Genomic DNA, 13,904 nt, shown 5'->3' on the forward strand with positions numbered 1-13,904 from the left:
ATTGCGCAATATAGTCTAATATATTAATAATAAGAATAAGTAGAACAGGAAAAAGAACAAGACGTAAAAAAAAAGAAAAAGAAGTTAGCCCGATATGAAAATTACGGAGCAAAAAAAAAAAAAAAAAGATTACGGAGCAAGGAATGAATAATTCCAAACACGGCCATTGTCCAGGTTTACTACATAATAATGACTAAACATATAATTCATGCGGTTTTGATCATAGGGACATCTAGAATTTTTTTCCAGTTATGCACGATACGGATTTTTTTTGTAAATAAGTAATAAGATGTGTAAATATAACACATAAACAAACAATCAGAAAACAGTCTCGAGGTGACAAAATGTTCCTGGACGCACCATGGTGACGTCAGACAGCGCGCACGAATGCAGGCCGTTGATTGGTCCGACTCCCCTGCCCAAATGCTTTTGGAAGCGCTCGATTAAACGAAAACACAAATTCTGCGTTTTCGGTGCACTTTCTAAAACATAATAGACACCGCCCTCACAGACACAAGAAACGACAAATCGATGAATTTCCCTGCAAACGTGGAAACGACCGGAGACTACACACGAATCGGTGGCGGGAGACGGAGTCCGCAGTAAATATATGAATTTACATTCTGCGGAGAGAAATGGAGGAATTTGGAGTTTATGCGGTATTCGGCGTTGATGCGTCACCTCAACGACTGCTCGGGTACGTCGAAGACTGTAAAAACATTAATAGCAATATTGCTTGAAATTGGTTTCGACTAACTTGCCTGCTTAATATTTCACAATGGTTCTCCCGTGCCTACTGTAGGCGTAGACCTCGATTCAGAACAGGCCCTTTCCGCCATTTTCTTCAATAGCATTCCCAAAATAAACGTTGTCGATTTTATAAGGTTGAAACTTGAAAGTTTGCAAATTTCTTTCCTTTTTTTTGGGAACAACAGCGAGGAGGGGCACCGGCGGGTCTCTGTTGCCGTTCCGCCAACCGTCCGCCAGGTGGTGCTGTTTAGCAGCGGACCTTGGGGCGAGCGGGTGTGCGTCAACGCGGACCTGTGCGACGCTCATCGGACTCCCATCACCATCGGGAAGCTGACGCCTTATAACAGGTTAGACGCCGAAGGAAAGCTGCTTGAAAAATACTAACATGTACAGAGAAGATACTTAGGGCTTTGATGATCTCAAAATCGCGTTGTCTGAGATCACGATTTCGGTCGCAAAATGATAAATCGTTCAAGCCTATTATATATAAATGCGATTTTTATATCATGTCCTGCTAGAATTTTAAAATGTCTTCTATGTAAGTCTTTTGATGATTTGGGCAATCCCACAGATGTCTGTCTTGGGAGCAGTGGGAAGAAGAGACATGGACAAGTGGTGCTACCCTGAACGTTACACTGGAAGGAGGACCGATGGTAAAAGAATGGCTTTCATGAGTAAAGGTCATAAAACCACAAGCACCTACTGGTAGGAATTGAATTTTTTTTTTCCTCAGGCAAAAGACACTTGGTCTGAACCGGCACTCATTTTGGGCGTCAAGGAACACACGCCGAAGGTAACATACAGTGGGGATACTTAAGTTGATATGAACTTTCTACCCCCTCATTTTTCATTACCGGCTTGTTATTTTGCTCAACCTCTGTAGACGACATGCGGTAGAAAAAACACTACTAGAGCTCATATTCTTCTTGCTGCTCCCAGGATGACGACGCCGCTCCCCTTGCAGCCCGAGAGCTCAACTGCAGGAGCAAGAGAAAGCGAGCTGCTTCCGGAGTGCTCGACACGGGCAAGGATGTCAAGATGCTGGCGGGTGAGGAGGAGGCGGAGGAGGAGAACATGTGTCCCAACAGCAGCTCGCAGCAAAGCACACCTGCACGCAAAGTCCAACGACACGCCAAAGGCAGGCAGAAGCTTTTTTCGGGCAGGGGCAAGGCAGCGAAAAGTCAAGGAGGTGAGGTTGTGCAAATAGATTCTTGATTAGAACTGAATTCTAACAGCAGCGGTCGTCACAACTATACGCTCGTGTTATTAAATAAAGCAAAGTGAAAAATGCAAATAAGAAATTAGGGGCTGTAAAATAAAGAGATGGTCACAAGTCCTTCGTCAGCTGCAGTAAGAAGTCGTTTCTCGCGGGGAAACGAAGCAGCAAGCCCGTCTGTGGTGTTTTCAATTGTTTGTTGCCATGACGATAAGATGAGTTTGAAATCCGAGTTGTGTCACTTTTTGGGATTTTTGTTTCGTTCAACACTAAACGTCACTCGAAATTTCCTGTGACGTTCCAGCAGCGCCACCGTCAGGCCCGTCGGGTCGCTGGGGTCAAATGCTGTGCCCCATCGATGCCCAGACGGCCATCTTGATTGGGGGTCAAGGCGCCAGGATGCAATTCTGCAAAGATCCTTTGTGGAAGCTCTGCACAGGTTGGTCGCGCGTATGAACGGGACGCTTGGGAAAATCTGCTTCTTTGGGAAAAGACGTTTCGCCTTCTCGCTCCACAGAGGACCTGTCCTGGGTGGCGGCCGAGACGCTGGCGCAGGGTCCCACTCCCGAGGCCAGGATCGGCCACACGGCCGTCTACGACCCGGACTCCAAGCGCATCTTTGTGTTCGGCGGCTCCAAGAACAAAAAGTGGTTCAACGACGTCCACATCCTGGACACGCAAAGCTGGAAGTGGACCATGGTGGAGGTCGAGATCAACTTTGTTTCATTGTTTTGCCGTCGCCGTAATGTTAGCTAAACACCTTTCAATTCCTCAAAAACATTCATCAAAGTAGTAGTCGATTGATTTCATAACCGATGAATTGCCGATGAATCGATTATTTGTTGTACCCCGAAAGAATTGACGTGAGAATTGTTTTTCCGTTTGTGTCTCCGCCGCTTAAAGTGTGATAACTGCCACTTGAATGCTCATTATGTTAGCCCGTCTATGGCATTTTGCATGATGCGTTAGTGTTGTTCAATCTGCCAATTCCAGGCCCAAGGGAAGGTCCCCCCGCTGGCCTACCACAGCTGCAGCCTGTTTCGCGGGGAGCTCTTCGTGCTGGGAGGGGTTTTCCCTCGGCCCAACCCGGAGCCGGACGGCTGCGGCGACTCCTTGTACATCTTCGACCCGCAGCTGTCCATTTGGTATCAGCCCATCGTCATCGGCGAGGCGCCGTCCCCTCGCTCGGGGTAAGGCCGCCCGACGCTCCGTCCGTGTCTCGCCACGCCTTGGCCGTTTTGAAAAACGATTCCGTCCCGCTTTGCGTTGCAGCCACTCAGCCTGCGTGATGCCGCAGGGAAAGATTTACGTCTTCGGCGGGTGGGACACGCCCGTGTGCTACGACGACATGTTCGTGTTGGACCTCGGTGAGGCGTGCGCCCGACATTAAAATCAAATCAAATAAACGCCGTGACGAACATGCCGTTTCTTTTCCAGGTTTGATGGAGTTCTCTGCTGTTCAAACGCGTGGAAGAAGCCCCTCCCCTCGATGGTAAACGTGTGCGTGTGTTGTGATGTGTATGCATCTCTGTCAGTTTCGCCAATTTCATAAACACGCCATCAATGAAGAGAATGACGCTCAAAATTTGTCTCGCAAGGACAACGAAGAGAAAGTCTGAATGGAAAGCTTGTCTCTTTGCGTTCTGATCCTATCTCTCCGTTGCCTCCCTTTTCTTCATTTCCAGAAGTCCCTGAACATGGGTGTCTTCGATCGAAAGGGGGTGGGGTTATCGAAGCAAGCAACTGTGAAGTTGTTTCTCTACGCGTGTGCATGTCTTTGAATGATGACTTTAGACATGCGATCCAAAAGCAGAAACATCTCAGTCACTGCCACACACCGATAAGAGAGGCGGAGGCCATTCTTTTGCTCTCTTTCGTTAACATTTTCTTTGGGGTGGTTTTTTAGGAAGACCGATTATAAAAGCAGAAGCAAGTTTCTTCATTGCAACGTCGATAGTTATTGCGATCGATCCAAATCATTTCTCTAGTTTTGAACTCCGTGACTATCCGAGCAATAAAGCAAAATTTCGTAATGACTCTTTCAATCGCTTCGTGAGTTTGTGCGTCTTAAGCTTGCGCAATCGCGTGTTGTGTTGTCTGTGCTTGCGCGTCAACGCGTTGTCGTCTGCGTCCGCGCGTGCGTCTTTTGTCTCGCTTTCCGCCTGTCGTCTCCGTGTCGACTTTGGTTGTTCGAATTAGTTTTCACCGCCAGTTTGTTAGTTTCTTTTTTTTCTATTTGTCTGAATATGCTTTGTTCTGCTGTCGATTTTCTGAGCTTTAGTTTTTTCATTTTTATTTTTTTCAACCAAAATGTTTTTAAATTTTAGTTGGAGTTTTTGGGCTAGTTTTCGTCAACTATAATAACCACGGTGTGTGTGCGCGTGTGTGTGTGTGTGTGTCACAGCTGGCACGGCAGCGCTGTCATCTCGCCCACCAAGTTCTTGATCCACGGCGGCTATAACGGAAACAACTCCCTCAGCGACGCTTTTGTTTTTGACACAGGTGAGCCGTCGATGCATTGTACAGGTGTACCTAATTATGTGGCGGGCGGGTCGCCCCGCAATGTTGTGTTTTTGTAAACATTTCATTTGATGTAATTTGATTAATTTAAAAAAAAGAAATTGGTGTGTGTGAATATTGGACGCAATCCCGACAATCCAAAAATTCCGCCATTTTCATTTCCTGACGTCGTAGAGACAAACATCTGGACGGAGGTGACGCTCCCGCAGCTGTCGCTCGCCCGGGCGGGTCACTCCATCGTCGCCATGGAGACGCCCAGCTGCCGCCACGCCACAGGGCAGCAAGCGGACAAAACGCTGCTGGTGTTCGGCGGCGGCGACAACGAGGGCTCTTTTTACGCCGACGTGACCACCGTCGCCGTGAAGGAGCTGCTCGCGCTTCTTTAACGGTTTGACGCCGCGTTTCCACTATAATTGGGCCACATTAAAAAGTGTATTTTTGTATCAATTCACATGAATAAATTGGGTGAATTTTAAAGCAAGTCCTGCCACCTCCTTTTTTTTTGTGTGTGTGTGTGGAAAGAAAAATGAATGAAGCAAAACGGCAAATTTTCAAGCTCTCAAATTGTTTGCAATTTGCTACACTTGAAGATGCCATTTATCAGAATAAACATGACCGCTCATTTAAGGTTGGCACAAATCAAATTCAATTTGCTCTTTAAAAAAGAAAAAAAAATGTTGCTGTTAAAAAATTATTTCTTTTTTGGGGGGGGGGGGTAATCATCCCATTTGCATCTTTTTGTGTTGCTGTTTAATGTCCAAATGTGTCACATTTGACCTGAACTGTGTCTGAGTTGAACTCTCCCTAAATTCCACTTTTTCTCCCTCCTGTTGGTGTCGGCCGCCGCCCCCCCTGCTTTGCGTTTGCGTCAGAGGAAGGAAGTGCCGAAATAAGCGGGAGTGGCGGCGCGCCCCAGCTTGAACACCCCTTTTTTTTTTTCACACAAGCAGCTCCGACGGAGTCACAGCCACAAAGTCGCCATGAAGACCATCAGCATTTTTGTCCTCCTGCTAACATCGGCGCACGTCTTCACACCAGGTAAGAAAATCAACTTCATTGTTTTTTTTTCTTCCTTTTTAGAGCATCTTCAACCAAGTTGTCCAAAGCATTTTTATTACAAACTACAATTAAGTTTTGCTTTGAAAATCTATAAGGACGAGGATGAACTCTTATTAGATATTTTATGATTATTATTCGATACAGTGGGGCCTTGACATTTTGTTAATAAGGAAAACAACTCAGTAATGGACTTAATAAAATCTTCCACTCATGACGTAATGTCACAAATTTAGCATTTTTTTCGACCAATCAATGCACATTGTGCTGCTCCGTGTGGTGCGCGCCTCTGCCACTTGGGGGCAGTATAACGCAAACACACCCAGAATAATTTCACATGTGACTCATGAGACTGCAGCATGAGTTGGTCTTTGCGGAGGATAAAGAATAAATGCACGAGTATTCGATTATTTGTCGAAAAGTTGAGCAGGAGTCGCATTAAAAAAAATTTGGAAGAATTGTTTTCTACCTGTCAATCCCTGAACAATTTGGGGCAATTTTTGAGTGTCTCCAATGGAATGTTTGCAAGTTGATTTCACTCAACTTTGATTTGGTCGTGCCCGAGAATCGCTGTCGCTTTGAACCATCAAAGGAGGCGCGCACAAATGAGCCCTCGAGGGGCAGAGCGACAAAGGGAGTCGTTTTGGCTCTTCATCTGTTTGTTTATCCTCCCAAAAGAGCTTTCATCTCCTCCGCGATGGCCCGATCGGTGATCCAGCGGCAGATAGCGTTGAGAACCAAAGTGACGCCGCTCTCACGGGGCATCAGAACCAAATCTGCCGGAAATAACTTTGACGACTCGCTTCAGCGGCTTTGAGTTCCAAGCGACCGAGCTGAGAATGGCAAATGCTGCTCGGAGGAATAAAAGATTCCTAAATTGGAACGTAGTCGTGTATCGGGTGCCGTTGACAAGTGTGCGGAGAGGAAGTTCGGCTTGGAAGGTCAGGGAGACAACAATAGCGCCGAGGACAGGATGCAGCTTCAGTCGCTTCCAGCGGAGGATGTCAATTTCATTGACAAGGAGGCAAGTGTGATGGGAAATAAGTCAAAAATCCAACACGCGTTGTGTACACACCACTCACAAACGTCCTTTCCAGAGGAACCGAAAATGCACTGTAACATTCGCAAGCCAACTTCGTTTGAACTTCTGAAAACTTTTAGAAACCAATTCACCCCAAAATGTTTATAATTTTTTTTTAAATGAAAGAAATCGCACTTTGTGAAATGTAGTCCTTTAAAACGTTCATTAATTAAAGTAGAATATTCAATAAATTGGACAATTTTTGCCCTTTTTTCCCTTCATTTCAAAAGACATGGCGCTGCTCTTTCTGGTGTGCTCACCTTGGCCACCAGAGGGCAGTATAATACTAGCACATGGTTCTATAAACCGAGCGTAACTTCATGTTGGTGCCAGCGCAAATCTAGTCTAGCGAGTTTAGGACCATGTGGCAGCTTTCCGAGCGTGCCGGCGAACGCAATCCCTCGGAATCGTTGTTGAAATCAATTTACTGAACAAATTATTATCATGATCTTCTTAAAAATATTCTAAAAGTCCCCCCATCGCTATTAGTGCAAAGCATTTCCATTGCCACACAAGTTCACGCGTGGCGTACTCGTGGGGCGATCCGTACCGCCGTGATTCAAATGCAAATTAGCGACGTAGCGAGGATTGGCCGGAAAAACGGAACGTTTCAGCGCACAAAGCCACAAACGCTTTGTGCTACATCCAGCAAAAAAAAAACAAAACAAAGACAACTTTTGCCCTTTGCGCTAAATTTGCGTCCAGAATGAAAATCGTGCTTACATGTTGACAAAATTGTGGCTCGCTCTTAACTCAAGGCACCGCTGTTCGGATATTCGAATTGTGTCTGATACTACGTTGTTCACTAAATTGTGCTGCTCATTCTCCATGTTTGTCTGCATCCAAGTGTCAACAGAGGAAAATGTCGACAAGCAGCAGGGGGCGAGGCCAACGACGGTCAAAGTGATGACAGCAAGCCAACAGGGTGAATAGAAATGTTGATTTCGACCGATTAATCGGTTGGCTGATATAAGCTCTTCCTGCCAGAAAACGGAAAGAAAGCCGATTAATCGAATGGAAGATTCGATTAATCTGCTGATTAATTGACTATCGGTCAAATTGGCGTCGGCTTAAAAAAAATTCAAATAAAATTCTCCAGCGATCGGGCCCCATCGTTTACACCACCTGAATTTTGGCCACTCGTTCATTTTGCACTTTTGTACCCTTGAGCAGCACCGACAGCGTCGGCAGCCCCGCCCGCCGCGGCGGCACCGACCAGCCGAGCGGCCGCCACAGCAGCGCCTCCGGCAGAAACCACCAGGAAACCTGCGGAGAGCGGTGAGTTTGCGAAACGTCGTCAAAGACGGCGCCATATTCATAGCGACCTTTTCCTTCAGCGAAAACAGTCCCGATGGCGCCGACGGCGGCGACAGCGGCAATGGCGACGGTGACGACTGCCTCACCGATGCTGACCCGGCCCAACGTGACATCGCCGGCAACCTGGGAGGACGTGAAAAGTTGAAGCTTTAAAGCATTTGAACCTCGCTTGGCGGCAACTGGTCTCACATTATTTTATTTTTTGTGTTCGTGATCAGAGTCAACAGAAGCCGCGGCAGCTAACAGCACGCAGCCGAAGAGCGTCGGCTCCCAGACGGACGTTGCGAGCAACCACAGTCAAGGTAAACGCGCAAAAAGGATCCCACGATTGACTTGCGCGGAACTCACCACGAAATGCGTTTCAACTTGAAATAGGACCAAGCCCCACCTTGGCCCCGATGCAACTTGACAACGGTACTGTCGCGTGTGTTCATTCATCATCATGTTGTTTTCCTTTTCAACAACTCTCTGTTGCACTTTCAGAGGGGCCTCGGCACGAGACCACACAGAAAAGTCTTGGTAGGTTTCGGAAGAAGCCCGACAACGTGCATTTTAAATCGTTGATGTCGTTTTTCTTTGACATCTTTTTTCATTTTTTTTTTTTTTTTTAATCACAATTCCTGTTTTCAGTTGGATGAGTTTGACTGCACGATTGCACACTTTATAAATCGTTTGGATTTGGGGCCAAAGTGTGTGTTTTTATTTTTTTATTTTGCTTGTTCTAAAAGTAGGTTGGCTACTGGAGACCACGGTTCAAATTGTTTTGGATTTTTTGTCAAAGTTGCTTTTGATTTAGTTTTGACTTTATTTATTTATTTATTTATTTTATTCAATTACCGGTACTTTTAAATTTTAGAGCAGTTTTCTTCTTATTGATGTTTTTTGGCAATATTTAGTTTTAGTCTATTTTTTGTATTAGTTTTAGCATTAATTTGATTTATTTATTTTAATTTTTTTACAATTTTTCGAGTGTAAAAAAAATAAACCACTGATTATTTAGTCAACTACAATCCTGGAGTGACTTTTTGCCCTCCCTTACAGATGTGCAACGATACCGAAATAAATACAATTATGGTTGGTTTCACAAAGATGCAGTTTCAGTTCGTTATTGACATTTTTAGAAACAATTTTGATTATATTTCATTCCAAAAAATGATTTTGATTGTGATTGTGATTGGAAAGGTCCTCAGGTCGGCGGCGGTGACAAAGAAGTCGCGAAAGCAGGTGAGGGATTGAGCTGCGTGAAAACGAGCCAGGCTTCGCCGGAAGATTTTCTTGAGATTTATTTCCGTTTTCAGGGGCCGACAAACGACTTTGGTGGATTTTGCTGCTCATCCTGCTGGTCGCCTCCGGCGCCGTCATCATCCTCAAGTTCAAATGCAAGAAGATCCACGACCACACGGGTACGTTACGGTGGCCAAAATGTTCACGTGGCGCTCAATTTGATTTTTTTATTTATTTTGTTTTCAACAGAGACGATTGATACTGGAACGGAGAAGTAAGTTGCACGCGTGAATCCTCGCCTCGCGTCGATAGCGCCCCCACAAACGAGCCACCCGCCGCACTCGTCCTTTTTGTGTCCCCAGCGCGTCCTTCCAGAGCCGCCCGGAGAGCACCAAAGACGGCGTCATGCTTCTTGGCGTCAAGTCGTCAGGTGGCGACGACAACAACGGTGAGTCGTCTTCTACGTGGCGTGGCGTGCGTGGCGTGGCGTGCTTCCTGCCTTTCGGGCCGCTGCGGGAAGTGGCGGCCTTTTAATAATATCTTATTGTGCTGCACCCCCTCCGTGCGTGCGGGGGAGGGAGGGGGGGAGAGGGGGGGCGCTTCAGGCTTGGACTGGACTGGGCCGCAGAAGGTGTTTCCTGTGATTCGGAGCAGACGCCCTCCAGCCAGCACCGGAGCCCAAAAGATAGCCGCTTCCTAACATAAACACGCATTTGTTTTGGGCAGGGGCTATTGTGTGCCTACGAAATGTCACCCTGGCTCAGACACACACACACACACACACACGCACTTGTGTGGTTTATCAACTTTTGACTTGGCCGTGAGCTTCGGAGGGAAGTTGAGCCATTTTTAAGGAATTCCGAGGAGGAAGAAAGTGTTTATGCCGTCGCTGTATGTCGAATTCCTTTGGAAACACTGTCCCGCAAAAAAAAAAAAAAAAACCTCCAGACCGATAAAAGCTAATTCTGTTGTAGAACTGAAGCGCCTCCTTCCAGTTTGGACACAAATTGCTTTTGTGTGTGTTTGTGTTTTGCATCAGCGGCAGCCAGCGCGTCACAGTCTCGTCTTTTCTTCCCGTTTATGTTGCAGCTGCAAGATGAAGTGAAGAGAAGAGAGGCCAGACATCGTCAAGACGTGGCGCTGCCGCTTGACCTCAAGTCACCTTTTCATGTTCGCAGCGCAAAAAAAGTGAAGCCGCCCCGTGAACTCGTGTGGACAATCGAATAACAATTTTGGTGTTGTCAAAACAAAAGCACCAAGCATGACTCTTTGAATCTTACGTGAACTTTTTTCTGTGTTCAACAAAGGTAAGCCCAATTAGAATCAGATCGTTGTTTTTATTCATCGTATTTACTCCTGCTCATATCCAATAGTCGAGTCTTGTATCTTTTTTTGAAGTGTTTCAATATTTTGGAACTGGATTGTCAGAAAAATACATTATGCCAATATTTTGTACTTGAGTATTATATTTCAGGGATTTGTTGTCAAATAAATCCAAGGCCAAATGTGAGCCGCTTTTTTGTGTTTTATATTTATCTTTTTAACTCATCGACCACTCAGTGAGGATGAACTGGCGAAATAAGGACACAAGCGCAGCACGACCTCGTTTTCATAGGCCAGTGCGGCATTTTGAGACGCTGCTGACATGTCGCAGTGAGATCTCGACGGCCGACGTGAAAAATGTCCATCGCGTCAAAACAACCGAACGTGACCCACTTATAAGAAGTCATACGGTCTAACGCGACCTTAAAGCCAATCGGCTCCCGTGACCTCCTTCCCGAGTTCGGTGATGATGATCTGCAACTTTTTGTAACGCGATGCTGGCCGAGCTCGCATTCACCACCGAGGGGGGGATCGCGAACACGCTTGTTTCCATCTGCAAAGTAGAACAGCAATGTTTGCGTTTTCATAGAGTTGGCCCACTTAATGCACAGTTTACATGCTTGTAAGGATTTTATGACAAGGTTTAAAATGTAGGTCAATGCCGTTGTGCTCGTATAACCACCGTGTTTTTTTTTTTTCCTCTCTTCTGTATATGTCCAACTGTTTAAAGGCAGCTGCATGTGAGTGCAGGATCACTTTCTAGTCTGAAAGATTCCTTGACCTCGGGCCAGCTGAGCTGCAAACGGGGCAAGATCCAGTTACTGAGGGATCAGGTTTTGTCTGTGTGGTGACCAACTTTCACGGGGGGTGGGGGGGGGCGGAGCAATGTTAGCAATAAAGTGTAAGATTAGCCACGTACAGCTTTCAGTCCTTCGTTTATTCATTTTGGGGTTCTGGCCTTTTTTTTTTTTTTTAATGTGTAATACATCGAGCGGCCAAAGTGTTCTTCGCAGGTATTGCCAATGATTTGATGCCAAGGCTTGATTGAGCAGCCAATGAGGAGGCCACGGCACCTGATTGGTCAAGCCTCTGGGTCAGCTGACCACGGTGAGGCTATAATCTGCGGCACCCGTGGCGGTGCTCTGCTTGGTGCAGTGTAGTTTGGGTCAAGTTCTTATCAACATTTATTCGTGTGTTTTGTCACCTAATTTATGAAAAAGGAAGATTAATTTATTTGTGTGCTAACTATAAGGTGAGTTGTTTCCTTTCTGTGTGGTGTTCAAATTCAGGTGCTTAATTAGCAACTAATCTCCATATTCCTTTTTTTTTTTTGCTATTGAAGAAACTTCTCAAAATGGTTGCCACCAGCACATTGAAGCCTAAATCAAACGAGTGCGCCACTGATGTGACTGAGTGGAGATACGACCAGGCTTCGTTGGAAAAAGGTGAGTTTTGTTGCCCCTTTATTTGTGCTCATTAGGCTGCGCACCTCGATGACGTCATCGGCGTCGCATTCATTCCTTCCTTGTTTGAATTTTATGTATATATATTTTTTTATTTTGACCACCCTGGCGCAATTTGGGCGCATTTAAATGCTAAATTTATTTTTTGTTGTTTATTGTCATTTATTTAATGCTTTAAAAAAAACCTCCATGTAAAATAGAAATGAGCATCTGTAACATTATTCAAGGTGTTTTATCAATGCTTGTAATGGTAGTTTGAAGGGTTTTATCATTGTTCCAGTGTAGTTTAAAATGTTTAGTTTGAGATTCAAGTTTTGAACTATTTTCATAATCTGAATCAGAATTCCTTTAATGTCATTATACTCGGTGTACAACGAGATTAGAGAGCTTCCCCTCTCCACTGCAAATATAAATAATAAAATAATAAATAAAAATACAAACAAACTAAAAGTGTTGAAAAAGTGTACTGGGTGCCACATTGTTGCAGTTCTTCAAGGCAAAAGTGGGGTGAAGCAGAACAGTGGAGCTCCCTTTTGTCATGGTGTTTATTACTCAAAATGCCGTCATGCAACATTAGATAGGATAGAAAAAAGACTCTTTCCCACCGTCTCCAGTCCTGAATATAAATATTTGCATTGACTCTCTAGAACCGGATTCGTGGGATCCCTGCTGGGCCGAGGCCCCGAAGAATTCGGAAGCCACCAAGGACAGACGCTGCCTCCGGCTGGCCAAAACGCTCGAGAGCTGCCTGTCGCGAGCCAAAAGGTCGACGCTCCACTGCACCGCCGTGCTGGTCCCCGAGCAGCTCACGCGGCGGATTGCGGACCAAGTGTTGCGCCTGGCATCCTGCGAGCCGTGCGGCCTGCGCGGCTGCGTCCTGGACGTTCTTCTGGAAGTGGACAAGGGCTGCAAGCGGCTGGAGCGTTTGGTTTACGACGCCAGCGTGGTGCCAACCTTTGAGCTGACTCTGGTGTTCAAGCAAGATGCCGCCGCCTGGCCCAGCTTGCACGACTTGCTTTTCATGGGCACCTGCTTTGCACCGACCTTCGGACGCACGCTGAAATTGAGTCGCGGCTTCCGAATCGTCAAGAAAAAACTGTACTCGTCCTCGGGTGGTACCGTGATCGAGGAGTGCTGAACTGTGGGAGGTTCTGCCGCTCTGGTTACATGCACTTTGCCTCAATTGTAAAATGTACACTGTTTACGGTACATATGCAAAGTGTACACACCCCTGTTTTTGTGATATACAAAAGGATAAATGTATAAATTATTTAAAAACTTTTTCCACCTTTTTAAAGTGATGAATAACATGTACAGCGCAATTGGGGCGAAAAAATTACTTGAAATATATTTTACGAAAACGCAGTTTTTTTTTTTCCCCCCAATTGAGTTTTACAGGCCACAGGTGGAAGATGTTCTGATTCTGAAATGGTGAAACTTGCTTGAACAGGGGTGTGTAGACTTTCAACAAGGCTTATGTTCATTTTATTCGTTCACGTTCCTGTCTGCAGTTCTCATGTTTTGCATCAGAATTTTTTTTTTATCTTCTCTCCACCAACAATGTTCTATGAGGCATTTTTAAAAGCTGAATTTAACTTTGTCGATGCGATGACTGCTTGGCAACAGTCGTCGACATGAATTGGAACAGCAGGCCGCGAGAGCAGTCTTTTTTTTTTTTTCTTTTTTTTGTAAGTCAATTTTTCACAGCCGCACATGTTCTGTTTATTTAATTGCACTTTTAAATCAATGTTTGCATTTGATTGAAATGGTCTTGCTGTCTCGCAGACGACAAAACATTTAAATCTCAATTTCACCGTTGTTTTTGTGCACCTCCATAAAACGAGCAATGTTTGCATCTCGGCTGCAATAAATGGGCTCATGTAATCATGTTTGCAGGCAGTCATTAAGGAACACTTGATGTAAATGTTCTGAAGCAGAAAAAAAGTCTGCTTCT

At 45.5% G+C, this 13,904-nt stretch overlaps 2 protein-coding genes across 4 annotated transcripts; both read left to right on the forward strand.

The window, feature by feature from the left end:
• Nucleotides 1-448: 448 nt before the first annotated feature.
• krcp (kelch repeat-containing protein) lies at nucleotides 449-7,485 on the forward strand. 3 transcript variants are annotated; one of them, XM_088295084.1, is made up of 15 exons: nucleotides 449-591; nucleotides 627-697; nucleotides 936-1,097; nucleotides 1,322-1,403; nucleotides 1,484-1,543; nucleotides 1,690-1,939; nucleotides 2,271-2,405; nucleotides 2,484-2,671; nucleotides 2,960-3,156; nucleotides 3,239-3,333; nucleotides 3,404-3,458; nucleotides 4,371-4,468; nucleotides 4,661-4,874; nucleotides 5,437-5,524; nucleotides 7,471-7,485. In XM_088295084.1, the coding sequence occupies exons 1-13, from the start codon at nucleotides 532-534 to the stop codon at nucleotides 4,870-4,872; spliced, it is 1,665 nt and encodes a 554-aa protein (XP_088151210.1). In that variant the 5' UTR covers nucleotides 449-531; the 3' UTR covers nucleotides 4,873-4,874; nucleotides 5,437-5,524; nucleotides 7,471-7,485. The 3 variants fall into 3 exon arrangements, with proteins under 3 accessions (XP_088151210.1, XP_088151211.1, XP_088151212.1); XM_088295085.1 differs by having other exon boundaries at nucleotides 2,274-2,405; XM_088295086.1 differs by having other exon boundaries at nucleotides 468-697.
• Nucleotides 7,486-11,398: 3,913 nt separating this feature from the next.
• On the forward strand, nucleotides 11,399-13,839 carry LOC148339147 (DNA damage-inducible transcript 4-like protein). The gene is made up of 3 exons (XM_088293988.1): nucleotides 11,399-11,739; nucleotides 11,830-11,932; nucleotides 12,598-13,839. Exons 2-3 carry the CDS (start codon nucleotides 11,842-11,844, stop codon nucleotides 13,086-13,088), a joined length of 582 nt encoding a protein of 193 aa, XP_088150114.1. The 5' UTR covers nucleotides 11,399-11,739; nucleotides 11,830-11,841; the 3' UTR covers nucleotides 13,089-13,839.
• The last annotated feature ends 65 nt before the right edge of the window (nucleotides 13,840-13,904 follow it).

This window comes from Idiotropiscis lumnitzeri, chromosome 4 (genome assembly GCF_059441095.1).
Source record: "Idiotropiscis lumnitzeri isolate Australia: NSW breed Sydney's pygmy pipehorse chromosome 4, RoL_Ilum_1.0, whole genome shotgun sequence".
Taxonomy (NCBI): Eukaryota; Metazoa; Chordata; class Actinopteri; order Syngnathiformes; family Syngnathidae; genus Idiotropiscis; species Idiotropiscis lumnitzeri.